The sequence below is a fragment of the Eulemur rufifrons genome, chromosome 3, assembly GCF_041146395.1.
Source record: "Eulemur rufifrons isolate Redbay chromosome 3, OSU_ERuf_1, whole genome shotgun sequence".
NCBI classification, from domain to species: domain Eukaryota; kingdom Metazoa; phylum Chordata; class Mammalia; order Primates; family Lemuridae; genus Eulemur; species Eulemur rufifrons.
Genome location: NC_090985.1, coordinates 39,938,159 through 39,966,061, shown reverse-complemented (window position 1 = coordinate 39,966,061; position 27,903 = coordinate 39,938,159). Strand labels below are relative to the sequence as shown.

The 27,903-nt window shown below is 40.5% G+C and overlaps 3 protein-coding genes across 17 annotated transcripts in view; 1 reads left to right on the top strand and 2 right to left on the bottom strand.

Annotated features, from left to right (window-relative positions):
* The window catches only part of TATDN1 (TatD DNase domain containing 1), a 31,942-nt gene extending 19,286 nt beyond the window's left edge, over positions 1-12,656 (bottom strand). The window contains exons 1-4 of one of the 3 annotated variants that reach the window (XM_069465421.1): positions 12,596-12,656; positions 4,329-4,394; positions 3,954-4,003; positions 1,051-1,114 (exon numbers count right to left, since the gene is read on the bottom strand). In XM_069465421.1, coding sequence (XP_069321522.1) covers positions 1,051-1,114; positions 3,954-4,003; positions 4,329-4,394; positions 12,596-12,617 — 202 coding nt within the window. In that variant the 5' untranslated portion in view covers positions 12,618-12,656. The remainder of the gene's footprint in view (positions 1-1,050; positions 1,115-3,953; positions 4,004-4,328; positions 4,395-12,595) is intronic. The other 2 variants (XM_069465423.1, XM_069465422.1) reach the window with 2 other exon arrangements.
* A 40-nt stretch (positions 12,657-12,696) lies between these two features.
* On the top strand, positions 12,697-22,936 carry NDUFB9 (NADH:ubiquinone oxidoreductase subunit B9). Of its 2 annotated transcripts, none has more exons than XM_069466009.1 (4): positions 12,697-12,860; positions 16,921-17,080; positions 20,363-20,476; positions 22,710-22,936. In XM_069466009.1, the coding sequence occupies exons 1-4, from the start codon at positions 12,760-12,762 to the stop codon at positions 22,839-22,841; spliced, it is 507 nt and encodes a 168-aa protein (XP_069322110.1). In that variant the 5' UTR covers positions 12,697-12,759; the 3' UTR covers positions 22,842-22,936. The 2 variants fall into 2 exon arrangements, with proteins under 2 accessions (XP_069322110.1, XP_069322109.1); XM_069466008.1 differs by having other exon boundaries at positions 16,888-17,080.
* Positions 22,937-23,782: 846 nt separating this feature from the next.
* Positions 23,783-27,903, bottom strand: part of MTSS1 (MTSS I-BAR domain containing 1) — a 155,237-nt gene continuing 151,116 nt past the window's right edge. For all 12 annotated transcript variants that reach the window (XM_069465412.1, XM_069465411.1, XM_069465416.1 and 9 more), the window contains one exon: positions 23,783-26,675. In XM_069465412.1, coding sequence (XP_069321513.1) covers positions 25,975-26,675 — 701 coding nt within the window. In that variant the 3' untranslated portion in view covers positions 23,783-25,974. The remainder of the gene's footprint in view (positions 26,676-27,903) is intronic.

Below are 27,903 nucleotides of genomic sequence, written 5' to 3'. Positions count from 1 at the left end.
TGCCTTAAGGTATTAATAAAATAGTTAATTCAACTCTTTTCAAAGCTTGGTATTTATTGAGCATTGTAAAATGGAAAGTGAACCAATTTCTTGAATGCCATCATTTAATTTTATCTTTTAAATTCACTGTTCATGTGACTGTCTTGATTTATGTATTTAATATAACAATTAAAATGTATTCCCCTTAAAAAGGTTAATAATGGGGGTACTGTAAAGAGGTGAAAAGAGGGATTTGTTTTTCTAATTAAAAAAAAGCTCACTTATTTGGAGGCTACTTTGACATCTTTTATTGTATGGAACACAAATGAGAAGTCAAAATGCTTTTTGAGTGACTTAGCAGGTACCTGCACCTGAACCCATGGGAGACACATGGAGTCTTTCTCAGTCTCATGCAGATTTTACAAACAAAAGGAGGCATCCCTTTTAAAGATGTAAGGACACTAGGTACACAGAGAGGACTGGAAGAGGGCCGATAATGGAGGTGGGAGAACTTTTAAAAGCATAGCTGGTTTGTGGATAAAAAGTAAGGATAAAATATTCTGATATACCTCAAAAACTTCCGGAAGATGATGTATATAAACATAAAGTGAGCAATGAGGAATTATATATTACTATTGTATTTGCATTCCTGGGGCCCTGCACAGTGTCTGGTCCACATAATAAATATTTAATAACACAATCCTTCATGCTCAAGGTAAAAAATAAATAAATAAAAAGCAACTTATATCTTAAACACATTACAATACACACATACAAATTCTACATCAGAAACCCTTGAGTTTAAATTATGTACCTGGAGAACTTTATTCTCAGTAAGTGAAATCTTAAAACAATCTTTAAGTACTAAGGGAAGGTTTTATCAAACATCTCTGATATACCAATGAGTACTTTGAATTCTGTCATCTTAATCACATCCTATTGAAATCAGTCCATTTTCCTGTTCTTTCTACAGTCAGTGATCCATTGTATTGTACCTGAATCAGTTCTCAGAAAGACTTCTTCAAAATTACTTAATTCATATTTTTTTTGGTAAAAGTAATATGAGGATACCATTTGTTTGTGCCAAATGCAGTGCATCTTTACTGTCTTGTAGATTTCCACCTGTAATCATAAACTGAAATAGAAAGAAATAAAATAAACCGACTTTAATAGTGTATCAACAACAGTTTCCTAAGCAGGACTTCCTGTCACCTCTTTATTCCAGAATGCTTTTTCCTCTGTGGCTGTCACACATCTACGCTTCCTTTAAATTTCAGCCAGAAGATCACCTCCTATGTAGACTGGTACCTGACTACCCCTCTACACACACGCACCCACCACAGCTGAAATTTGTCATCCCTCCTTGGTAAAACGTATTCACATGTCTGTCTTTCCTATTTGGCCATGTGTTCCTAGGGGACACAGATCATGTGTTATGAAAGACTGAATGGCTGAATACTTGCAAATTTACAATTTTGTTAATCTAAATCAGTGACTAATTTAAATCAATGATTCAGCAGTGCTGATCAGTTCAACGGTTCTCCAAGTATGGTCTGGGAATTCCTAGGAGGTATGTGAGGTCAAAGCTATTTTCATAATAATACTAAGACACTATTTGTCTTTTTCACTCTCATTCTATCACAAATGCACAGTGAGGTATTGCAGAGGCTCCACGATGCGTGATAATCACCACAGAGTGACTACAGAAACAGATAGGAAAATTCAGCAGACTTCCGTTAACCCAGCCACTAGAGAGATTTGAAAAATCGTATAACAATTCCACTCGTTGCTAAATTTTTTTGTTCTGGAAAATATTTATTTTTCATAAAAATATGCTGCTTGTGTTATATAATAGTTTATTGTTATTTTAAAAGAAATTAAGAAAATTTACAGCTCTTGGCAAATAAGCATACTTCTACAGAGACCACCCAATAGTTAGAATGCCATCTGTTCTAATCTGTTAAAATGAAAACGTCACTGAAGAGCTATTTGCTGATAGTGAGTATTAAGGCAGTGCTGCTTAAGGTCTACATTCTTCTAAAGAAGTGATTCAAGCAAGCACACTGATTGTACATTTTTTTTTTTTTTTTTTTTGAGACAGCGTCTCACTCTGTTGCCCAGGCTAGAGTGCCGTGGCATCAGCCTCGCTCACAGCAACCTCAAACTCCTGGGTTCAAGCGATCCTCCTGCTTCAGCCTCCCGAGTAGCTGGGACTACAGGCATGCGCCACCATGCCCGGCTAATTTTTTCTGTATATATTTGTAGTTGTCCATATAATTTCTTTCTATTTTTTTAGTAGAGACGGGGTCTCACTCTTGCTCAGGCTGGTCTTGAACTCCTGAGCTCAAATGATCCACCCGCCTCGGCCTCCCAGAGTGCTAGGATTACAGGCGTGAGCCACCGCGCCCGGCCTGATTGTACATTTTTTAAAGCATCCTTCAAGAGTCTCACTAAGCTAAAGTGAAGAATTCATTCTAGGTACACACCTCAAGAGAGAACATACAAAACAAAGGTAGAATGGCAAATGATAAACAGATATTTTCATATAGCAACTCAAACCTCTGATCTGACTAGACATTAAGTATCTATTCAGGAAACTATATATAGCCATAATTAAATCCTCAACTGTCTGTAAAACATAGAATATAAGATATTAATAAAAATGTTGGGAAAACTTTCTTGTTACTAACATTACCTAATTGTTTGACACCAGACCACATGTCTACATCCAGTACTTCAATTATGCAAAATAGTTTCTAACTGAGTCTACTATTTACTTTATAACTTTTCCAAATAGTTGAAAGAGTTAGGACAAGACTAGAGGCCACCATTTCCTCTTCCAATGTACAATGATGATGATGATGAAATGACGATGGTGACTTCCATCATATACAAAATGAAGGTTTGTTTATGCCAGGTATAATACCAAATGCTTTAAATTCAATATTTTAGCTAACCTTCGTAAGAAGAATGAATGGGCTGGAACCCAGGTTTGTGATGCCCTAACTGTGCTTTTAACCACTACAATGTAACTGCAAGGTACTGAATCAAATTTCAATTTGGAACCATGCCCAAGTAAAAATCACTCCAGTTCTGTCACTCCTAAGTCAGTAGAGTGTGTGTGTGTGTGTGTGTGTGTGTCTGAGAGAGAGAGAGAAAGAGAGAGAGTATGAATAGAAATATTAAGGTTAAATTATTCATGGCTGACACATGAAAATTTAGGAGCTTGGCATTTCAGTTTGCAGAAAAGCAGTATATAAAGTGATTTACCAAGCAGGCAGTGACTGCATAATGAGAAATCAATGTGACTTTTATCTTTTCATATTTCTTATCAATAATAATTAATATGCAACTCAAAAGCAGTAGCTACCAATTGTCCTGATACCACACTATGCATTTAACCTTATTTCTTATGTGCATGTGTGAGCTAGCTTGCTATTTTAAAAACTAATTTGAGGAAATATCTATTCAAAGAATTTGACACAGAGCTAATATTCACTTGCTTATTAGAACTCTTTAAAAAGTGGTAGAAATTTTATTGTTATAAAAGTTAAAGTGTCCTCCCAATTATTTAAAATGGTATGCCCATATAAAAGCTAGACTTGGTGACAGATACACGTCTTTTTAACAATTGCTTAATTATAACAAATGCTAAATTATGTTATAAAATATATTAAAAGTTGCCTCTTAAGAAACCTGGTAATTCACATAGGCCTAAAAATTTTTTTTCGAAGAGACTTTGCTATTTATCACATTTCTGATCACATGAAAGAACTATATATGAGGTTTGTGTAACTTAAATCCCTGGGAAGAGAATATTTTGACAGTTTATTTCTATTAACTTGCTAATATTCCAATGTAGACACTAAATACCCCAAGTGTGGCTTTGGCTCTTCACCTTCTACTCTGTAGAACCTTAACTAAAATTTAGTTAAGAAACAAGAAAACTTAAGAATAACAAAAATCAGATGTACCTTTTTAACACCAATCTGGACAGCTCTCCCTATTACATCCTGTAGGTCATCTGTAAAAGACAAACCCCACATTAAGAAAACCTGGTAAATAAAACTTTGACTGCTGTTTGGCTTGTGTATATCATTATTTAAAGTTGTACATATAAAATCATAAACTTCCACAGATAAGAAGGGCTTGATTAAAACTCTGTTATAATAGGTGCTTTATAACTGTTCATGGTTTACCAATATATGTTTCACTTTATAGTTTTATCCAGGATGCAAAATTCTTTATTATTTCAATCGTAAGAGTAGATTATGCTTTTCAAGATCTCCTAGAGGTGGAAAATTTGTCTTCATAGAACAACTATTTCCCTTAATAAAAGAAACATTTACCTTGATGCTTTTGAACCCCCCTATAAATTCCTCTGAACATAGGATCTGTCAGGTTGATACCAATATCTATGGAAAGCAAAAATAAAATAACTGATTAATCATTGATTCTCTGTTTGAAACTTCTACTTTAAATAAAAGCTCCTGTTACTCAACTTTTCATTTACACACTCATCCATTCGAACAATATCAAAGTACCCACCACATGTCAGCTACTGTGCTAGACATGTGGAATACAAAGATGAATTTAAGATACAATTCCTGCTTTCAAGAAACTCACTGCAGAATTGGTAAGGCAGACTCATTAACAGACAATTATGACATATTAGAGGTAAACATTGGTACTATGAGGCACAGAAGAGGAACACCCAGCCTAATCTGGTGGCTGGCTCAGAAGAAGCTTCCAGAAAGAAGTAATCCCCGAACTGAATCTTAAAGGACGAGTTATGGTTAACCAGTGGAAGAGAGGGGACTACAGACAGAGGAAGCAATAGGAGCAAAGCCTCCAGGGTGGGAAACAGCACAGTGCTTGTAGAGAGCTACAGGCTGTCTCAGCTGCTGGAAGAACAGTTGGCAAGCAAATGCAGATTGATCAAAAATATTAGGAAAAAATTAAAAATAATACAATAATAAAAAATAATACAAATAACAATACAGTATAACAAAAATTTACATAGCATTTACATTGCATTAGGTATTTTAGGTAATCTAGAGGTGATTTAAAGTATACTTGAGGATGTGCATAGATTATATGCAAACACTATGCCATTTTAAGTAAGGGACTTGAGCATGTGAGGATTTTGGTATCTGCAGGGGCTCCTGGAACCAATCCCCCTTGGATACAGAAGGATGACTGTATAAGGAAGGAGCCGGATCCAGCTATGTTCAGATACTTGTCTTTAAAATACTGGATGAAACAGGAAGCTCTGATAGCTTTCAAGCAGAGGAGTAAGATTTATATTCTGGACATCTCTCTCTGGTGTCTTTGTGAAAGGAAGAATTTGAAGGGGACACTGGAATTAGGATGTCTCATTTGGAAACTGGCAAGAATTCATATTTGCAACAAAGATAGCCTGAATTAGAGTAATGTAAGTGGAGACACAGACGAATAAATTATTTCCTTTATTCACCAAATGCTTATAAAGTCCAACTCTGTGCCAAATACTATGCAAGGAATTAAGGGATAGAGAAATGAATAAGACCCAACACACTTGGTCCCTACCCTTCAGGATTTACAGTAGATATGAGAACTACAAATATAATCTGTAATATAATTAGCTAGACTGTTAGCAATGTGAGGCAAGAAATCATGTTTATCTTCTTCACTGCTGTATCCTTGGAACCTAGCGCAATGGTTGGCGTATAATAGGAGCTTTACCCGCATTTATTTAGTCTGTAAATAATTATGTGCACAGGAGCACAAGGGAGGGGCACTACAATTGTGGCTGGCATGATGAGAAAAGCTTTGCAGAGGAGCTAGATCTTAAAGAGCTTAGGCCTCTCAGCTGAAGAAAGTAAAGGACATTCTACATACACATGTGTGCAGGTACATACTGTATCTAGAAGACTGGAAAAGCTTCATGGTGGCTATAGGGCAGTGGTTCTCAGTGGAGAACCTCTCTCCCTCCAATCCCCCTTCCCCACTCCCAAGATTTAGCATGTCTGTATGTATTTTTGGTTGTTACAACTGAGGGGAGTGCTATTGGCATCTAGGGTTGAGGCCATGGACACTGCCAAATATCCTACAATGTACAGAAAAGCCTCCCACAACCATGAATTATCTGACCCCAAAAAATCAAGGTCCACTCTTGGTAAATTCTGCTGTGGAAGAGAACAAGGGGAAGAAGCTATGAAGTAAGACTGTGATAGTCAGAGGCAATAAAAATGCCTCCGTTATTTAAAATACACATCCTTTAGCTCAGAGCACTGGGAGAATCTCTAAATTTGTGGTGGGGGGGCAGTTGCTGACCAATAGACCCCCTACATTATTTCTGCCAAGTTTCAGCTGCTTCTTGGTATGTTCTCACTCTGATTTCTGCCAAGCTGGAATGTCTGCTCCAACACTAAGATAGACCTTGAAAGATGAATCGGTGTTTGGATAATCCAAGAGACAGTGGAGACAGTATTCTAGGCATTTGAAAAAGCATGAGAAAAAGCAAAATACAGAAAACTACAAAGATATTTGGACAACAGCATGTCAAGAGAGATGGATAGGGTGATGAATTCACAACTGGCACCCTTTAAAAGAGCTACTTACATACAAACATCATCTACTACTATAAATACAATCCAGGGGTTCAGAGTATCAACTTAAAATCACAAGATCTATAAATCTGGAAAGAAGAACTTTAATTATTATGATGGATTGCAACCTGCGGGCTGGGAAGCAGAGCCTCCAGCTGAGACCAAAAGCTGGCACTTCACTGGAGGAAGAATGGGACAGGAGGTGTATGCTAAACAGGATGGCTACATATACACTTTAACAAGTTATAGGAGAAGTTATAAATATTCATGAAGGGGATCACACACATATGTAGTAAGCAGACATACACGTTACATAGGTCCCAGGTTCACTTTGGGGTAGAGACTTAACATTAAAATCCAGTAAAATTAGTCTCTATATGTCAAAAGGTAAAACATGGGGCACAAAGGCACTTTGAGCACAGCCTCTATAAACTTAACAGAACCAGCCTGTGGTCAGTGGTCACTTATCAGGAAGGAATGCTTTGTAAAATGGTCAGTTGTCATGGTGAAATTGCAAAAAGGGAGGGGAGTCAGGTGGTTGGTTGAAGTCAGTAGCAGGGTCTTCTGTTCTGTTTTTCAGGGATAGTTTCTGTTTAATTCTAAGGGGGGAGGAAGGTCTGGTAATGGTTAGTGAGGAGGAAAGGGGTATACTGAGACGTGACCAACCACCTGTCTCATTATGGCCAGGAAACTTCATTTTTGAAGTTTTTCTGGAGTCTCCTTGGCTAAGAGAGGTCCTTTCAATTTGTTGGGGGTCTTAGTATTTTATTTTTATTTCACATTTTCCACTTTCGGCCAAGATCTGCTGTAGGCAGCACCGATGGCCAAACTTTTTTGTCCCATGTTGTTGCCAGGGTGGTGTGGCTACTTGCCCCAGGTCCATCCAGTTCCTAGGTGGGACCCTTGTGGCCAAGGGACTTATAGCCAATTTAACATCCTAGGCCAGACCAGAACAGAGGTGGGCAGGCACTCATTAATCTCTAAGATCTATCAAACAACGTTAAGAGTCAAAAGATAGGGTTATAGATTTTACTTTTCTATAAGTTCTATGCATTGAACCACCATAATTCTGGTTTTTAACAGTAGACTTGCAGCAGTTGTTTATACAAAACCATAAGGAATTTAAATGTTAAGAAGAAAAGTATGATGGAGACTATAACAAGGAATGGCAGCTTGAAAGGGATTTCCCAGTCCAGTAGGAAGCCAATTATTATAAATATGATCAATATTAGGATCGGTACTTCACACCTCTTGTAACCATTTAGCTGGTTTGGAAATTCTTTCTATATGAGTTTTTACTTCACCTGAAGTGTTGATGTAAGTGCAGCAGGTGGTATAGGCTACTGCAGAGACTTCTCCCTCCTTGTTTGGCTAGGAGAAAATCTAAAGCAATTCTATTATCTAGTACTACTTGAGCCAGGGAGTTCAGAGACTTTTGTTTGGCTGCAAGATTTTTTGCAGTGTCTTCAGCTATATGACCAATAGTGGCAGACAAGGTTTTAATCATGTCCCTGTTGACATAAACTCCACACTTGCAATTAACATTCCTAGGATGCTTGGTCCTATACTATATCCTGCTAGCATAGGCCTTTTAGTTTTATAATGAAGAGAGAAAGAGGGTCCTTCAGTATGTTTATGTAAGGAGAAGGGGGTTATAAAATGTCCTAACAAGCACGAAACTTCTATGCATAAGCTGTTGAGGCAACCGTGTACCTGTCCCTGTGCAGGCAGATCAGACCCTATGCTATATACAAACACACAGCCTGGAGGGGCACAGGGGATACCCCCAAGGGTATGTTCATCAATAGATTCATTCATGGGAAGTGCTGACAATATCGTATTGAACCATGTGTCATTTCCTTTGGAAGCTTTCCAGAATCCATTTACATGATATTTTAAATATAAATATTGCTGGCATAGTAGGGACATATTTTTAACTTTATTTATCTGATCTAAACTACATTTGTCTACCCAGTAGTTCACAGATCAAAGAGGTCCTGTAGTATAGAACAGGTTTCCAACATTAATAACACAGGACAAATTAAAACAAGGGGAGTTAATGTTTGGGTCTTGAAGCAATTGGATCCAGAAAGTCAACAGGGAAAGATGTGGTCTAGATAAGTGGTGACACTGGGAACATCTGAGAGGTTAGTGACAGGTATTATCCGTGCCACATATTTATCATGAATGCATCTGGGAAGCTGTTGGCAAATCCAGCAATCGGATAGGCTTCCTCTGGTGGCAGCACTTTGCGATCGCTTAACCAAAGTGATATCATACCATTCTATGCATTGGGACAGAGGGACAATCACAAAAAGGGAGAAAAGGGGCTAACAGAGCTCTGAGAGAAAAAGGAAAGGAGGGGATGACCATTTTAGCTATTCAGAAAACTGAACCAAGGAAAAAACCATAAATCCCATACAAATTCAGGGGGGTTATTAGAAAAACTTTGGGGACTGTCCTTCAGGTAATAGAGCAACTGACTAAGAAATAGCGTAATCATGTCCTCAGGGGAAGGTCATAAGCCCTGCCTAGTTCTGAAAATGACAGGAAAAGAGCTCAAAGATAACTAAACATTCAAATTATCTAGTATTAAGGCAAAGAACAAGTTACATTACTTAAGATAGAATCAAAATTATTAAATGAGTCCCAATGTCTCTGAATAAAGGCCTGGCCCGTGTCTCATGAAAGCAGTTCACTTTGTCAGCTTTTCCTGGGTCTAAAGACAAGACTTTGATTAACTTGAATTTGATGTCAGATACCAGCATCAATTTCTGAGACTCAGCAGAGATTGGCGCTTTCTTCAGATGAGATATGTGCACCCAAAAGTCAACTCCCTGTAACTTAGCAGCACAAGGATTAGTTAATAGCACCTGATAAGGACCCTTCCAACTGAGCAGGAGGGAGTCTTGTAACTGATGTCTCTTCCAGTACACGTAATCATCAGGCTGGAGGCGGTGATACTGTAGTTCATGACCTGACTGGAAACTGTTAAAAAGACTGTACAACCTTGCACTGATAGATTTTCATAGTTTTAATGAGCCCCAAGCAACAAACCAGGAGTTCCCCCTGTAATTGGGTAGGAGAAAACATTTCCTGGCCTAAGTGCATAGATTGTCCCATAATTTTGTCTGGGGGCTGAAAGTACAATTTTGTTTTATCCATTTCCTCCTTTTAGACTCTGAGACTGTCTTTTGAGATAGTGAGAGTCTGGAAGGGAGATCGTGAGATGGTGGGGGGGGGGGCAGGGAGAAGGAGGAGCAAGGGTAGAAGGGCAGGTAGTGCACTGAGTAAGCATAATTGGGAAATTATATTGTGACATCCGCTAAGTGGTTGCTTTTGTTGCCTTCTGTCTTGTCAGAGGAATGTCCTCAGACTTTGATAATGGCTAGTGCTCAGAGGAGCCTGAATGGCATCTGAGAGAGCCAAAACAAAGTCTTTGTTCTTTATAGGCTGTCCAGAGGAAGTAAAAAAATCCCTTTGTTTCCAGAGCATGCCAAAACCACAGGCAACTCCAAAGGAAGGCATACCTGCTGCCTGTGTAAATGTCAGCCGCTTTAGCCTTTGGCCAGCAGGCAGCCCTCAGGGAGGGACGTAGTTCTGCCTGTTGGGCGGTCAGGCGCCTGACAGGGGACCTGATTTGATGGTTTCTGTCAGAGAGACCACCGTGTAGCCTGCCTGATAGGAGCCAGCAGAATTTTTGAGAAAGGATCCATCAGTGTACCAGATAAAATCTGGACTGGGAATGGGTGTCTCCTTTAAGTCTATATGGGGTAAAAGAAGGGCATCTGTAAAGACAACACAGTCCTGGGGAACATCTTTTCTTGGTAAAGGCAAAAGGGTGGCTGGATTAAGGAAGTTGCAACAAACCACGGTCAAGTTAGAAGACGAGGAAAAAAGCATCGCAATGGAGGTCAATCGGCTGGCTGAAATATGCCGAATATGGTGAGAGATGAGAAGGGCTCCCATTGAATGAGGAACATACAGAGTGAGAGGGGATCGTATTATTATTTTTTTGGTAGCCTTAATGAGGGTGGAGGAGGCAGGGTGGCAGTCCTTAGGCCACTGAGTCTAACTGTTGACTATAATACCCAATGGACTGACTGCTACCCCCATGGAGCTGAGTTAGGACTCCCCTTCCTTCTGTTCATGGACAAAAAGGGAAAGGGAGATAATAATTTGGGTGTCCCAGAGTAAGAGGTGACGCTAATTGATCTTTTGGGTTCGCAAAGTGCTTTCTTTTAGTCTCAGCCAGAGGCTGTGCCTCCTGGCCTGCAGGTTGCAACCCATCAGAAGAAACAAAGTTCTCCTTTCCAAATTTATAGATCTCATGATTTTCAGTCAACAAGTAGAATGGCAGATCAAAGAAATTATCATTTGGTTTCTTTACAAGTAAGGGAAGGAAATTAGATAAAGAAGGGGACACACTGAGAAAATTAACCCAGTGAAATTTTCTGCCTAAAATAATCTTTCACAGAGATTCAGTCTGTGGTAACCTACTGTCATTGAACATTAGGAAAATAGAAATGTTTTAAATCTCTTCTAGTCCATTTCCCCTTTGTGCAATGTAAAAGAAACAATTATTCATGACACACATTAAAGACCATAAGGAAGCCTTTATTCAAGAAGGACTAGTGCAATGAGGGTTTTGCAGAAAGAGACAGAGATTGGGCTCAACTCTGAATACAAGGACAAGTAATGATTTATAGCTACTAAATAGGGTGGGTATCAGCAGACAAAAAATTACTGAGGAAACATCGGAGGTAAGGGAGGATTCTCACTTAACCCAACTTGACAGACTCTTGCTGAAGGCAGGCCAGAATGATAGGCTATACAAGATGAGAGATAAGGAATTGATCAGGGATTTTCACTAAACTGATCCAGTAGAATTCTTCTTAAAACTGGAACCAGTGGGCCAAGGACAGAGCCTAAGGTCAGAGCCTGGTCAAGAAGCCAGCTGAGGACAGTCTGATTCAGGTTTAGTCAAGGAGAGAGTCTTTGTCAGCAGCAAAGAGATTAGAAATCTTTTACTAGAAAACAAAGTGAAAAACATATGGAACTGAAAAGTAAGCAAATTTAACACGTAAACATTTATGCCTCTAATTTTAAAAGGTAATTGAAGATTAGCTTGGAGACTCAATTTATGAAGCCATTCTTTGCCCTCTCTCAACCCTACCAGGAATGGATGTTAAATGGGATGCTAAATTGTTTTCTACAATGCCTTCCCTGAGGCAGATGCTGGTCGAGATCAATTCCAGGTGATACAACTTCTTCCTAGAACAGTCTTCTGAAGGGTCAGTTGTTCAGGCTCTGATTCAGTGTACTTAAACTTCTAAATTCAGGTTTCAATGCAAGTGTGTCTTGGGCTTTAAGATATTCTGCACTGGCTCAGCCACCAATTTCTTCCCTTTTCTGTGAGAATCTCTCATATAGGTGACATATATATAGTCCTTTTCTTTCTGATATATGATTTGCCTAAAGTGCATTCCTTAGCCAGTTATTAGAGCTGCTTCTTTTCTTTGATGAATAGGCTGCTTTACCTAAGCTAGGAGGTTTGGTGGCAAGTATTTTCTTTTCCTGGACTCTATGTGATTCATGTCTGTTTCTCCTCTTATACTTAATGGCCTCTGAGATATAAATCACTTCCTTACCCACCTACCCGCCAGCAAACACCGGCACAGTGATTAAGATAAGTTAAAATAGAAGGACCAAAGAAAAGTTCGAATTGATATACTGGATTTTGGGGGGTTGTTTTCTACCTCTTTTTCAAATTGACTACAACACACATGTTAAAAAGAGCCCAAATCATAACCATGCTTGTGAATTTTCACAAATAAATACACACTCGTGAATCCAGGACCTAGATCAAGAACCAGAACATTCATTACCAGCATCCACCCAGAAGCCTCCCCGCGCTCTTTTCCACTGAGTGGCCCTTTCAACCTTTAAAAAGCCGGAGAGTGCAAGTCCTGGGACCCCTAGCCTTGGTTAGCGACATGCAAGAACCGGGAAAGCGCTCCTCTTACCAATAAACTTGAAGCGAGTCATGACTGTTGCCGTAGGACCTCCCCGGCGGAAGCGGAAGTGAAAGGCAGCAGCTCCGCCCTTCCAGCCGTCTCGCTGGGTGCCACAGCCCCAGGCTTCCGGTTTCCCGGTAGCCCCTGCGGCCGCTGAAGGTGAGCGGGCCGTCATGGCGTTCTCAGCGCCAGCGGCCTACCTGACCCATCAGCAGAAGGTGTTGAGGCTTTATAAGCGGGCGCTACGCCACCTCGAGTCGTGGTGCATACACAGGTGGGAGAGGGGGAACCAGGGCCTGGGAGGGAGGTGATCTCGGGGACTCCATGGAGGCTAAGAAGCGCCAGGGGAGCGGGCGGCTCAAGGACTTCAGGGACACATTAGAAGGCGGCCTCTGGCTCCATAGAGGCCGCCCATAGACCCGGGTTCGAATCCAGGCTCACCGCCCATAGCTGCGAGACCTTGTAGAGTTGCTTATCTGGTCCGGGTCTCAGTTTTATATAAAGTAAAACAGAGTCAGGACGCAGCGCAAAGGTTGCTTGGAGATTAAATGAAATAAAGGAATGTGTCTAAAACTGTAATGTCACAGGTCCAGTGCTCACAAAATGATACCTTTATGATCTCATATTAACAATAATAATATGTGCAAACCATATTATGTTGTTTAGTCTGCAAAACAACTCTAGGAGTTAGGGATTATTTTAGCCTTATTTTACAGATGAGGAGATAGGCACAGGGAATAATTTGTGCAAGGCCATAGAGCTAGCTGGTAGCCAAGCTACTATGAAAACTTAAGTATGACTCCAAGGCATTATCATTGTCCCACCCCTCCTATCAACTTTTCTCTTTTTAGCTTCTTCCAGTCCTTTTCATTACCTTCAAGTCTTTCTCTCCTCCCACATAGTTCCATTCTTTCCTCCTCTATGCATTTGAGACTAACTAGTCTTAGAACGTAGTCTTAAAATATGTAGACTTGCATGACCTAAATGCAATGCAGGGTGGGCTGACAACCCCAGATGTGTGAGTGACAGGCTCCCACTCTTGTCAGAATTTTAAAACCTAGTTTCAAGAGAAGGGCTTCTGGGAAAAGCCTGTAAGTGATGGAAAACTGAGTAGGCCTGAAAGAGTTGCAGAGGATATCCTTGAAGTCCAGATTGCATATCTGTGATTATTAGAAAGTCATGGACATATTTCTCTTTGCTAGGCAAGAAGATGGCCATGTACGGGGTTGCAGGATTGTTAGTTTCTTCCCTGAGTTTTCCTTTTTCATTTATTTCAAGAATTTGCAATTCAGGTTCTATGATGGATGCCAAATAAATAAAAGTTAGTAAATCCTTTTTTGAGCTGTGGCAGCTCATGGATTAGTGGGGAAAATGGACACATAAACAAATAGGTAACAGAATTGTAATATCAGTCAGTCTTATAAAGATGAAGGAAGTCAAGCCTTTAAGAATTCAGATATCCCAACACAAAGAAATGATAAAAGTTTGGGGTGATGACTATCCTAATTACCCTGATTTGATCATAACTCATTTTATGCATGTGTCAGAATATCACACGTATCCCATAAGTATTTACAAGTATTAGATCGTTAAATATGAAGTGTCTGATTTCAAATCAAAAGTGTAGTTTATTATATCTCAAACAATAAGTGGTACAATTAATCAAAGTATACACCTAAACTGTCCACACAGTTTTGCCATCTTAATGCTATCTTGTTTATGCTAGCAGCGAAGAAACCTGGAGAGCGAGTGGCAATGAAATCGCAAAAGGCATTTTCCACAGCTTATTGAGAACGAAATATTTTTCCTTGCAAGAAGTGGTCCAAAGCCTGGAAGAAGTGCTAGTCAGTTGGTGCAAGGTCTGGTGAATATGGTGGATGACAGAGAGTTTCCAAGTCCAGCTGCTATAGTTTGAGCAGCATTGTTTATGCGACATGTGGTTAGTCGAGCATTGTCTTGCAAGAGGATTGGCCTGTCTCTGTTGACCAATCTGGACTGCTTAATCGCCAGCATCCTCATCATTTCATCCAGTTGGTTGCAGGAGATACCTGCTGTAATCGATTGTTCAGGTTTCATATAGCTATGGTGGATAATACCAGTGCTGGACCATCAAACAGACAGCATTAGCTTTTTTGGTGACTATTCAGTTTTGGACTATGTTTCAGCACTTCATCTTTATTCTAACTATTGTGCCAAATGCCTGCAATTGTCAAAAAGAATCCATTTTTCATCACTTGTAACAATACCGTGTAGAAATGGTTCACCTTTATTTCGTGACAGCAAAGAAAGGCAAGCTTTGAGATGATTTCTTGTCTCATGCTTGTTTAATTCATGCAGAACCTATCTATCTAGCTTCTCTGCCTTGCTGATCTGTTTCAAATGGTCCAATATTGTTGGAAAAGTAATGTCAAACCTTGCTGCTAATTCACGCCTAGGTTGAGATGGATTCGCTTCCACTGTAGCTTTCAGCTCCTCATTACCCACCTTGGTCTCAGGTTGCCCACATGACTCATTTTCAAGATGAAAATCACCAGAACAGAGCTCAAACCATCAACATACTGTGCATTTTTAGCCACATCCTTCCCAAATGCTTCACTGATACATCAAGCTGCCTGCACTGCGTTGGTTCCACAATAGAACTCATATTCAAAAATAACACGAATTTTTGACTTATCCATGGTTTCACAAAATTGCTCTAAAAAAAATTGAAAGATAATCACAAGCCAAAACATGCATTTGCAAGACTGAGGATGTACCTTCACAATAAAAATAAAATAAATGTCAGAGATATCAACTGTAAAACTTAGTACTTCAGGAAATCGGACATTTCATACTTAATAACCTTAATATTATGTATCAATTTTTAAAAGTTAAACATAAAAAAAAAAAAAGAATTTTGGTAATCCTGAACTACAGCTGGGAATATTGAAGTCCATAACCCTGGAGAAAATGATAAAACTAGCTACTCTGACAGCATCAGCTTAACATTTTTAAAATCTGACATTTTTCTCAGTCTTTGCTTGAATTCCTTCCTTCATTTGCCCTCATAGTGCTATCTGTTCTCCATGGTTCCATCCCAGGCCCTCTATATTGCTGTATTTACTTTGGGCAGCCCCATTTAATGCTGGGACTTGAGTTGCCACCTATGCTTATGTGTCTCTAGAGCTGTAGTTGCAATTATTTGTTAGATTACATACTGTTCTCTGAAACTCAATTTGTCTAAATTGTTTAAAACAAACTCATCTTCTTTGCAATCCACCATTCTGATTCTCTTCCCAGATTCCTTGCTTCAGCTACTGGCCCTATTAGCAATTCAGTCACTAAGCTTTAAGTCTCAGAATTTTGACCACTTACTCCTCTGCCAATAACACACATACACCGTGTATAATTGGACACTGATTTTTGTAAATTCTCTTTCCAGTGCAATAATATTAGTAACTGACATTATTGAGCACTTGGGATATACCAAGCACTTTGTGAAATGTGTGAATGTGTTTTAGCTTTAAGTCAACCCAAGGTATGCAGACATTGTTATTAACACTGTTTTATAGAGGAGGAACCCATGGCCAAGAGACAGTAAGTAACTTGTCTCGGATTACACAGCTAGTGGCAGAGGTAAGATTCAGGCCCCTACAGTCTGACTTAAGAGTCTCATAACTTGGTAATCTACATGTCTCCTGTCTCCATTCTGTCAGCACCACCGCTGCCAGCTTCAGATCCTTGTATCTGTGGCCTGGATTACTGTCAAAGCCTCATAACTGATCTCCCCACAGTTTCTTCAGAACCTGACAGCAACTTGCCTAAGGTCACATGGCTAGTGTCAGTCAGGATTCAAGCCCAGCTTTATATGATTTGAGCAATAATGTTTGTACCATATAACACCTCCTTTCTTATCATCTTAGTTATCTCCAAAATTTAGCACAGTGCCTAGCACTAGATAGAAGGAAATGGAATAAGTTGTCACTGAATAAGTGTTGACTGATGCTACAGAGGCTGTAGCTTTTCTCTTAATTGCTGATTCTCTTTTTCTTTTTTTGTTTAAATCATCATTCCCTTGTTGGAGGAGAGGAGAAAAATGGTTAGGCTGTGTTTATTAATAATACAGTATTTTTTTGTTGCTGATGTTTGGCAGGCTGCAGAGGAAGCAGTTATAATGATATGGCTGCTCCATTGACAGGGTTCGGGGAGGTGTTCCATACTCATCCTGAAGGTATTAGTAGGAGTGCAGCCTCCTGTCAGGCGGTAATACTGCCCACTTGAGTAGATAACATTTCTAATCTCCAAAATCATTTTGGTTTAAGGGACAAATACCGGTACTTTGCTTGTTTGATGAGAGCCCGGTTTGAAGAACACAAGAATGAAAAGGATATGAGGAAGGCCACCCAGCTGCTGAGGGAGGCGGAGGAAGAATTCTGGTTCTCTCAGCATCCACAGCCATATATCTTCCCCGACTCTCCTGGGGGTACCTCCTATGAGAGATACGAGTGCTACAAGGTAGGTGAGGTTTACAGTGGCAGCTGTCTTCTGAGAGCTGTATAAACCACTTGCTCTTTGAGGGGTAGCTATGAGATTTCCTTTATGACAATTGTTAGATACTACAGGCATACCTCATTTTATTGTACTTTATTGTGCTTTGCAGATACTGAGTTTTTACAAATTGAAGGTTTGTGGGAACCCTGTGTCAAGCAAGTCTATGGGCACCATTTTTTCAACAGCATGTGGTCACTTTGTGTCTGTGTGTCACATTTTGGCAATCTCTCAATACTAATATTTCATACTTTTTCATTATTCTATCATGGTGATCTGTGATCATTCATCTTTGATGATACTGTTGTTTTGGGGCTCACAAACCATGCCCATATAAGACAGTGGACTTAATTGATAAATACTGTGTGTGTTCTGATTACTCCACCGACCAGCTGTTGCCTTCTCTCTCTCCCTCTCCCCAGGGCTTCCTATTCCCTGAGACATAGCAGTATTGAAATTAGTCCAATTAAAAACCCTACAATGGCCTCTAAGTGTTTAAAGGAAAGGAAGAGTCATATGTCTCTCACTTTAAATCAAAAGCTAGAAATGATTAAGCTTAGGGAGGAAGGCATGTCAAAAGCTAAGATAGGCAGAAAGCTAGGCCTCTTGTGCCAAATAGTTAGCCAAGTTGTGAATGCAAAGGAAAAGTTTTTGAAGGAAATTAAAAGTGCTACTCCAGTAAACACAAAAATGATAAGAAGTGAAATAGCCTTATTGCTGATATGAAGAAAGTTTGAGTGGTCTGGATACAAGATTGAACCAGCTAAATACCACCGTAAACCAAATCGTAATACAAAGCCAAGCCCTAACTCTCTTCAATTCTGTGAAGGCTGAGAGAGGTGAGGAGGCTGCAGAAGAAAAGTTTGAATCTAGCAGAGTTTGGTTCATGAGGTTTAAGGAAAGAAGCCTAAAATCATAAAAGTGCAAGGTGAAGCAGTAAGTGCCGATGCAGCAGCTGCAGCAAGTTATCCAGAAGATCCAGCTAAGATAATGGATGAAGGTGGGTATGCTAACAAATTTTCATTATAGAGAAACAGCCCTTTTTTTTTTTTTTTTTTTTTTTTTTTTTTTTTTGAGACAGAGTCTCACTCTGTTCCCCGGGCTGGAGTGCCATGGCGTCAGCCTAGCTCACAGCAACCTCAAACTCCTGGGTTTAAACAGTCCTTCTGCCTCAGCCTCCCGAGTAGTTGGGACTACAGGCATGTGCCACCATGCCCGGCCAATTTTTTTCTATATATATTTTTAGCTGTCCAGATCATTTCTTTCTATTTTTAGTAGAGTCGGGGTCTCACTCTTGCTCAGGCTGGTCTCAAACTGCTGACCTCGAGCAATCCTCCCACCTCAGCCTCCCAGAGTGCTAGGATTACAGGCGTGAGCCACTGTGCCAGCCGAGAAACACCCTTTTATTTGAAGAAGATGCCATCTAGGGGACTTTTGTAGCTAAAGAGGAGAAGTCAGTGCCTGGCTTCAAAACCTCAAAGAACTGGCTGACTCTCTTGTTAGGGGCTAATGCAGCTGATGCCTTTAAGTTGAAGCTAATGTTCATTTACCATGCCAAAAATCCTAGGGCTCCTAAGAATTATACTAAATCTACTCTGCCCGTGCTCTATAAATGGAACAACGAAGTCTGGATAATAGCACATCTGTATACAGCATGGTTCACTGAATATTTTAAGCCCACTGTTGAGACCTCCACTCAGGAAAAAAGGATTCCTTTTATTACTGCTCACTGATAATGCACCTAGTCACCCAAGAGCTCTAATGGAGATGTACAAGGAGATTAATGTTGTTTTCATGGCTGCTAAGACAACATCCATTCTGCAGCCCACAAATGAAGGATTAATTTCAACTTGGAAGTCTTATTATTTAAGAAATACATTTTACAGGGCTATAGCTGCCCATAGATGGGGATTCCTCTGATGGATCTGGGCAAAATAAATTGAAAACCTTCTGGGAAAGTTTCACCATTCTACATGCCATGTAGAACATATTTGACTTATTGGAGGAGGTCAAAATTTCAACATTAACAGGAGTTTGGAAGAAGTTGATTCTGACCCTGTGGATGACTTTGAGTAGTTCCAGACTTCAGTAGAGGAAGCAACTGCAAATGTGGTAGAAACAGTGGGAGAGTAGAATTAGAAGTGGAGCCTGAAGATGTGACTGAATCTCATGATAAAACTTGAATACATTAGGAGTTGCTTCTTATGCATGAGTAAAGAAAGTGGTTTCTTGAAATGGATTTCCTTGTGAAATTTCTGTGAATATTGTTGAAATAACAACAAAGGAGTTACAGCAGTACATAAACTTAGTTGATAAAACAGTGGCAGGGTTTGAAAGGACTAACTCCAATTTTGAAAGTTTTACTCTGGGTAAAATGCCATCAAACAGTATCTATCACATGATACAGAGAAATCTTATGTGAAAGGAAAAGTCAGTTGATGTAGCAAACTTCATTGTTTTATTTTAAGAAATTGCCACAACCACCCCAACTCTCAGCAACCACCACCCTAATCAGTCAGCAGCCATCAACATTGATGTAAAACCCTCCATCAGCAAAAGATTATGATTCACTGAAGGTTCAAATGATCGTTAAAATATATTTTTAAGTTGTGTACATTTTTTAGGACATAATGCTATTGCACACTTAATAGACTACAGTATAGTGTAAATATAACTTTTACATGCACTGAGAAACCAAAAAATTTGTGTGACTTGCTTTATTGTGATACTCAGTTTATTGCAGTGATCTGGAACTGAAACCACAGTATCTCCAAGGTATGCCTGTACTTTTTTTCAGGTATCAGTTTTCTCTGTCTTACACATCATAAAGATTTTCTTTCAAATTCAGCTCAAGGTCTTGCAGTATACTTTTTGGCAGAGCAAAGTTATTACTGGGTAAGTAACTCATTTTAGGACCTTAAAGTTAACCAACTTGGATTGATGCTTAGTATTTCTGAGGTACTATAGGTAATAGTTACAAGTAACATAAACCAATCAGGATATTTAGAAAAGGCAGGCAGAGGAGGAATGATCCAGTTCTCTTGGGTTTGATGCTGCTGCTATTTTTCAGCCAGAGGCTCTTTCTTTGGTTTCTGCTTGTTCCCTGCTGTTCATTGCTTAGAAACAGCCTAATAGTTGCAAATGGTTATAAAAACTCACCTTGCTGTTTGTCCTTATGTCCTGAGTAGGCCCTGTGAGTGACATGTAATGTATCCTGTGGAATGACACCATGATTTCCTCTCCTAACAGCTTCCAGAGTGGTGCTTAGATCACTGGCATCCTTCTGAGAAGGCAATGTATCCTGATTACTTTGCCAAGCGAGAACAGTGGAAAAAGCTGCGGAGGGAAAGCTGGGAGCGAGAGGTGCGTCTTACTTGCCCTTGGCCACATGGACGGAGTCGGGTTTTACTCCCCACATGCAGAGGTTCAGATTCCAGCCATGACTGTTATTCTGGCCCCTTGGTTCTCAGATATATTTTAATTTCTGAGTGTGCTCAATTTAACATTTACAACCATCTTACAAATAGGTTAAAATGCATTCCCTGTTCTTTTTGGCTTTTCTCTTCTCTGATTTTGCTTCTCTCCTTTGCCTGACCTTCTTGCTGTACCCGACTACCCCTTAACCTTCCTCTCCATTAGAGCCTTAGGCATTTTTTAGTTGTGTTATGGCCAGAGTTAACATTTTTAAAAGCTCAGTCTTGCTATAGTGTGAAGAATATATTGGAGAGGCAAGAGGAGGAATATTGAAATTATTGCAGTTTAGTCAAAAAAGGTTTATAACGACCAGCACTAGGGTGGACACGGTAGGTATGGAAGGAGTTAGATTCGGGATGTCTTTTGGAGGGATAGAAAGATTGATTGCATGTGAAGGACAGGTGAGGGGCAGGGAGGAATCCGGAGTGGTTTCCAGGTGTTAAGCCTTCACATCTGGATCTTGGTGGTGGTACTTACTGAGACAGGGAGACTGGGGACACAGAGCATGTGATAGGTATCGGGACAATCAGGCATTGTTTTCAAAGTGTGAAGTTTGAGACTCATGTGAGATATCAAAGGCAGATGTCAGTAGGCAGTTTTGGAACTCCAAGGGGAAATTTTGCCTAGAAACAGAAACTTTCACATTTTTAGTTGTTTTAAAAGCCATGGAGAGATATGTGGAATCCTTAGAAGACAGTGTAGAGAAGAAAGAAAAGGAAAAAGATCTTTCTCCACTATAATTGGACAAAAAATGTATATAAATGCCTTAGGGTTAGAAGTTTTAAAGATGACAGACTTCTGTATGATAGCTTCTAATATTTTATTGAAATAAGAGGAAAAGCTAAAAAGAAGTGGGTCCAGTGTGTTTGGAGAATGTGGGAGAAGTGTGATAGTCTTGGGGAGGGGAGTAGGATGGCCAGGTGGTGGTGAAGGCCCATCTGGAGTTGAGACCAATGAATGTGTTATGACACCGGTTTCTCTTTAGCAATATTAAGTAGTACAGGTGCAGGCTTGAAGGTAGATGGTTTGGTTTGTCCACTGCCCATAGGAAGTTACAACTTGAGTTCATTCAAAAGGGAGCACTTGTCATGAAAGAAACTAAACTGGGTAAACAAAGGTAGTAAAGACAGAGGAAGCTGATGCAGGGGGGAAGGTCAGGTTGGGCGGGAGGATCTATGATTTGTTTCATCTCTGTGAGTTTCAGGGGGGTATTTAAGCAAATGAGCTGGAAATGGGAGGGGGTGGTTGCATAGCAGGATATTTGAATTCATGATTTTGGAAGTTGTTCTGGTGAGGTCCAGGATGTTGACCTTTGGAAGTCTTTGGCCAATGTAGAGTGGATGGAAGGTCATTGTGACCAAGGTAGGCAGTGTTTTGTAAGAAATGTCTCAGCATTTAAAAGCTTGAAGTATATTTATTCATGGGTAACAGCAGGTTCATTCTGCAGTGGATCGCCATGATTGTTCTTTTGCTCAAGTGCATTCCTCCTTTACTTATTCCATTGCTTCAACATTATTAGACAACACATGTGTTTGGAGGCCCGGAGCAACCACAGTCCAGAATGCATTATTCTGGAGGGAGCTTCAGCTCTTAGGTCTCCTCCCCTGCTGGGACATTTATCTTGGAGAGCACGAGAACTGGGGGTACCTTCAGGCAGAACTGAGCACATTTTTTCATGTGATTTCATGTTATTTCTTGTCCTGGTTGCTATGTAGGGGGCCTTTCCGATTATAATCTCCAATATGTAATGAACTGAAGTTTTTTAATGGTACTTTTGGACAACACTTAGCTGAGACACAAAAACAAATGTGTTTCTGGGGGATAGGTGGAGAACGATGACAAGGGGAATTGAAATGGTAATTGTCGTGTTTTGCTTTAAGCAAAATAATACGAGGAGTAGGAGGGTTTTTTAGCTTTGCTGTTTTCAAGAATGGGAAAACCCTTAAAGGAGAAAAGCTTTTCTGTCTGAGTAAAAGTACAGCTATATGTAAAAAACACTTTTCAATATTGAGATTAGGTAGTGTGTGACACCCCATAAAGTTGACACTTCGCTGGAGCAGACAGATTGACAGGTAGTCAGTGAGACTCCTTTGGTAATTGTTCCTTCCTTGTCTCCTCCTAGGTTAAGCAGCTGCAGGAGGAAACCCCACCTGGTGGTCCTCTGACTGAAGCTTTGCCCCCTGCCAGAAAGGAAGGTGATTTGCCCCCACTGTGGTGGCATATTGTGACCAGACCCAGGGATCGGCCTGTGTAGAGAGAGCAAGAGAGAGACCTCACTGTTCATGCTTGCAAGTGAAATAAGTTACAGAACATACACACACTTGCCCTAATAAAAATAACTGAAATGGTCTCGTCTGACTGGTGTGTTCTTCTAAAGATTACCACGATGTCAAGTGACATGCAGCTGTCATTGTTTTCTTATCAGTTGCGCATGTAAAGAAAATGATGTGAAATGTCGTCAGTCAGATGTGTTCTCTTCTTCCTCAAGAAATCATATTAATAGCACATTATCAGTAAGGGAAAACTGCAACAGAACCAGATGCAAGATTTACTCTGAAGACTGAGGTGAACAAACTCAAGTTGAGGCTTAATTACCTATAGTGACTGGAAGGAACATGCAAAGAGAGAAATACTGAGGTCTTAGAATACCCTTTTGGTTTTCTAAAGATTCCAGTAATCGGGGATTTTAGTTTTTATTAAAAGGACAATTCTTTCTAAGAAGCACATAGCCAACAAATAAGCATGGAGTTTATGGAGTTCCCTCAGCTGGTTGGGGTTCAAGTGTCCAATCCAGGATGAAACTTTCTGTGACACTTACTTTAGAACCAGTTTTCCAGCTCTGCTTCCTCTACCCTGTCTGCAGACGGAAAGGTAAGGGTATAGCAGAACTCTTAAATGTTTCAAGAGATTTTTGTTTTTGTTTTTAAGGTAAAGCAATTTTTAAAACTGCCAACCCCAAATGGATACTTTTAGTTCTTGTAACTTATTGGAACTGTTCTCAAATAATAGTTCAGGCAACTATTATTGTCAGGCAACTGTTATGGCTCAACCATCACAAAAAATAGTATTCTGTCAGTTTTACAAGTAAGCTCAATTTGAGTCTCAGTCCATCTTCTAACATTTGACTAAGACCTCAAACTGAATTTTAACAAGACTTGAAATACAGAACTTTTTTTTTCTCTAGTGGTTCTTTATTTATAACGTGGGCTGAAGCAATTGTTACAATGTAGAAGAGAGACACATTACACAATTGTTATTTATACACGTTTAGAACAAAAAACTGCACAGGGAGAGGTCAACTCTCAGTACAAACTAGCAACTAAACCACAATAATTTACCTTTAGAAAGGATTTCTTTATTTTTAGCTGTGACACTGCTTTTACAATATGCAAAAACACAAACAGAACTACCCAAGGTGTCTTGTCACATTCTTTCTACATTGAATTTGGCAACATTTTATATTTATTCCGATTATACTAACGTTTAAAAACTAAACAAGTGAAAAGCTGTACCAAGGTACAGTTACATCCATTTATTTCAAAGGTTTAAAATACCACTTTTATCTATTGTGATTACCTTGCAGCGATTTCTGCTTTTGCAAAAACCATCTCAAGCATCATATGCACAATGCATCAGCTACTTTTAGTCATCAAGATTGGTGGGCTAAACCACAGGCACTACTGTTGCTTATATTCTGTAAAAGGAGCTTGTTTTTCAAAGAAAAAAGCTTAAATAGTTTCTAATAATCATGCCTTTGCTTTAAAGCCATAACATAAAATGTCCTTGAGCAATCACAGCAGTGTTAAATGTTAATATATAGAACAGTGACTATACAGGTACGTTACTCTCACATCCAATGCGGTTATGTATTAAAGCATAAGATTATGTCATTGAGGATCAGAGCCAACAGAAATCTGCAGGGTGTGTGGGACCCACCAAACTCCTCTTCCTTGAGAAGTATGGTCACAAATGTGCCCTGTCAACTGACTCAACTGCTAAAGGGGCTTGCTTTCTTTTTTAAGCACTGTTGCCTTCTCCAAATGTGATCCCTTTAAATCTACAAATCTCTGTTGGCTTTAAGGGATGGGTGTTATAACAAATTTAACTTCCACTTAAAAAAGAAAAGACAAATCCATTCCAAAAAACATTACCTAGAATACAAAAAAGGACAGTATAGTGGTCAGATTCCCAGTGACAATAAACAAATCCTCCTCTCTTCAGTGTTTAATATGAAGCCAATTAACTGCTATTGATTTAAAAGAAGATAAGAAAAACAAGCCCCCAAATTGGTAAACACATTGGCAAGTTGCTAGACTCCAAGCTGGTTACCCTTGTTAAATCCACTCGAGTTTTTTCAAAATATTTGGGCTTTTCAACGCACCCAGCCTGCTGGGCACAGTTAAGTAAAAGGCATTTGCTATGTCTAAGAATTCCCTGCTATCATTTTAAAATGTTTTCACATTTTTTTTAAACTGCCTTACCCTTTTGGATGTATTTGGATTCAATGGAAGTGAGTACAATCAACGAGAAACTAAAGTGGAGCACTCTACGTCTACCCGGTGGCGGCAGCATGCACGGGATTGGAGGTGGTGCTGTGTGCAGTCAAGAGGAATCGTGGGAGAAAGGAAGTCCTTAAACACCCTACAAAAACAAACACTGCAATCCAGTATGGCTTATTCGGATGCATTTACCATGAAGCTACTAGAAATTCAACCTACGAGGCTACTCTTAAATGTGACAGGATCGGCTATGTTGACAGTGTGCCCCTCCCATGGCCCTCCCCCCAATCCCAACACAGTCTACCATTTCCAGATTTACTTCACTCTGAATATTGCTCATCAATTGTTACTCCTGCTTTTTCCCTCAGAACACAGTATATTTAACTGAGGGTTTTACCTCTTACCCATGTTGTTTGTACATTAAAATAACTTGAATTTGCTTCTAAGCTAGACTACTACAATGCATCTACAAAAGCTTGCAGAAAAAAAAGAAGAGAGTGAAGTATAGTAAATTCTTTTCTGAAATTAACTACTTCATGGTTCCCCTACCCCAACCACCCCCCTTATGCATTTAAAATTTTACAAAGACTTGTAAAAAAGTTAAATGGAATTTGGCACCTTCAGAAAAATCAAAAGGGAAACTAAGATTAAAATGTGCAGAAAGAAAATTGTCAATATTTACAAATTAAAAGATCAAGATTATGTCAGTTACATATGTTGCTTTTAATTCTTATCTAAAGGTGTTGAGTACTTTCAAAAGAGCTGTATTCTGAGTTGCCTACAAAATCTTTTGTTTGATTATAGATTGGAATGGATCAAGACAAATTAGGTTTTATTAATTAAACAGTTCATTCCCCATGGCAGCGTTTCTTGTGAGACTAAGAGAGCCTAAGAGAAGCGAGGGGCCGAGCGATCATTTGTCGTGGTCTTCTTCAGTTTCACACCCCTTCGGATGGCGTTCAGCATGTCTTCTCCTTGTGGAGTATCTCTGGGGCTCAGGTCTGCAGGGTCACTCTCTGGAATCTGGCCTGGGGAGACAGTGGCACTTGGGGGATCCCTTTCCTGGTCTTCAGCCTCACTTTCGGGAATCGCCTGCCTGTGCTCCTCGGGGATACTGGGCTTCGGGCCTGGAAGTGGAGGGTTGACGGAAGCTTGGCCACTCCACATGGAGGAGGGCATGCTGGTGACACCTTGGGGGCCCTCACCCACAGGTGGCGACTCAGGGCTATGCTCACCCCGCTCCTCTGGCCCATCTGGAGGAGCCGGCAACACCCCAGGGAGGTCTGGGACGGTCGGGGTCTTGACAGGGATCACGGGTGTCTTGATGGGGATGGGACCAGCTCCGATAGTCCCCCGGCGGACAGAAGGCTTGGTGGAAGGGGTCCGGCGAATGGTTGCAACCCCTGGGGTGACCATAGCAGGTCCGAGGGTGGTGGGGAGGCCAGCGGTCGAGGCTGGGCGCTTGGCTTGGAACATCCGTCTGTAGGACTGGCTGATGTCACTGTTTCTCGGAATGGTGGAGGATTTGTCAAACTCCTGCTGATCTGCCTCCTGGTCACCACTCACGGAGAAATAATCATAATCTGAAACTGATGATAGGGTTTGATTAGACATATCCAAGACAGCAGCTTTGCTTTTTGATTCTTCTGTGTTGGGAGGACAAAACGCGCACGGAGCAGGACACACACACTGTCTCATGCGAAGCTTCCCCCAGGCTTCTGTACCGTCCTTAGCAAGCCTCACCCACGGAGAACCCCGGCAGCGATCTTCACTTTGCTCGCTGATGTGCCCTGCGCACCTGAACGGTGCTGGACACGGAAAGCACTCAAATATCATCAAGTAGGGGAGAAGGTAAAACTGCCAGGTTGCAGCAAAGCTATCTCCGAGCATCTCTGGGAGGAGTAAAGGGGATGAAGGAGATCATTCTCCTGTCTGGAATTCAACATGAAAAACAAACCTCAAACACACTAGCATAGGCCTTTATGTCTCCCCGATAATTAACTGGTTAGGTGAGGGCTACCGGCAATGAGTTCCTGACAACAAGGTCCAACAACAGGTTCCTCCAGTGCCATGTGCTCACTTCCTCTCAAGAGACGGCACAACGTCAGCCTCAGGGTGCTGGGAAGGGGAAGCTTAAAGACTAAACCTCTCCCAGCAGTGGTTCTGAACAGCAGGACTACTGACGACTTGGGCCACATGCTTCTTTGTTGTGGAGGGGATGGGGTGTGTGCTATGTGTTACAGGATGGTTAGTAGTAGCCCTGGCCTCTGCCCACTAGATGCCACTACCACCCCTCCAGTTGTGACAAGGAAAAATGTCTCCAGGCATTGTTAAATGTTCCCCGGGGGACAAAAATCACCATCCGCAGAGTCTGTCTTACAGACACTTTGACTGATGGATGGCAAATAGCTTACGGTCAACTGTCATAGAGGTTCCAGCTACAGATATCTTCATCTTGCCTGGATCGTGTGTGTGGTGGGGATGCGGGTGAGGCAGGCAGGTTTGAGAGGGTTTTGCTGGAATGGGTTAAGAGCTTGGGCGTGAGACTCTAACATGCCTTAGGTTCAAACTCCAGCTCTGCTACTTGTTCGTTATGTGAACAAGTTGTGAGCGTTACTGAACCTCAGTTTTCATATCTGTAAAATGGGGATAAAAAAACTTATCCCACAAGAGATGTAGAGATTCAATGGGAAAATAAATGCAAAGTACCTAGCACAAAGAGCTAAAACAAAAACGAAGCTATTGCTGACAGCATGTATCCCAATCCAAATTCACCCTGATGGTGAAAACTGAAAAGAGCCGTGAAGAGTCCAGATC

Excerpts from the sequence above, each read along its gene's own strand:
- NDUFB9 (XM_069466008.1), top strand. The coding sequence starts at position 12,760 with ATGGCGTTCTCAGCGCCAGCGGCCTACCTGACCCATCAGCAGAAGGTG. Across the intron at positions 12,861-16,887 it reads GAGTCGTGGTGCATACACAG|GGACAAATACCGGTACTTTG; the intron begins GTGGGAGAGGGG and ends TTTTGGTTTAAG. Across the intron at positions 17,081-20,362 it reads AGAGATACGAGTGCTACAAG|CTTCCAGAGTGGTGCTTAGA; the intron begins GTAGGTGAGGTT and ends CTCTCCTAACAG.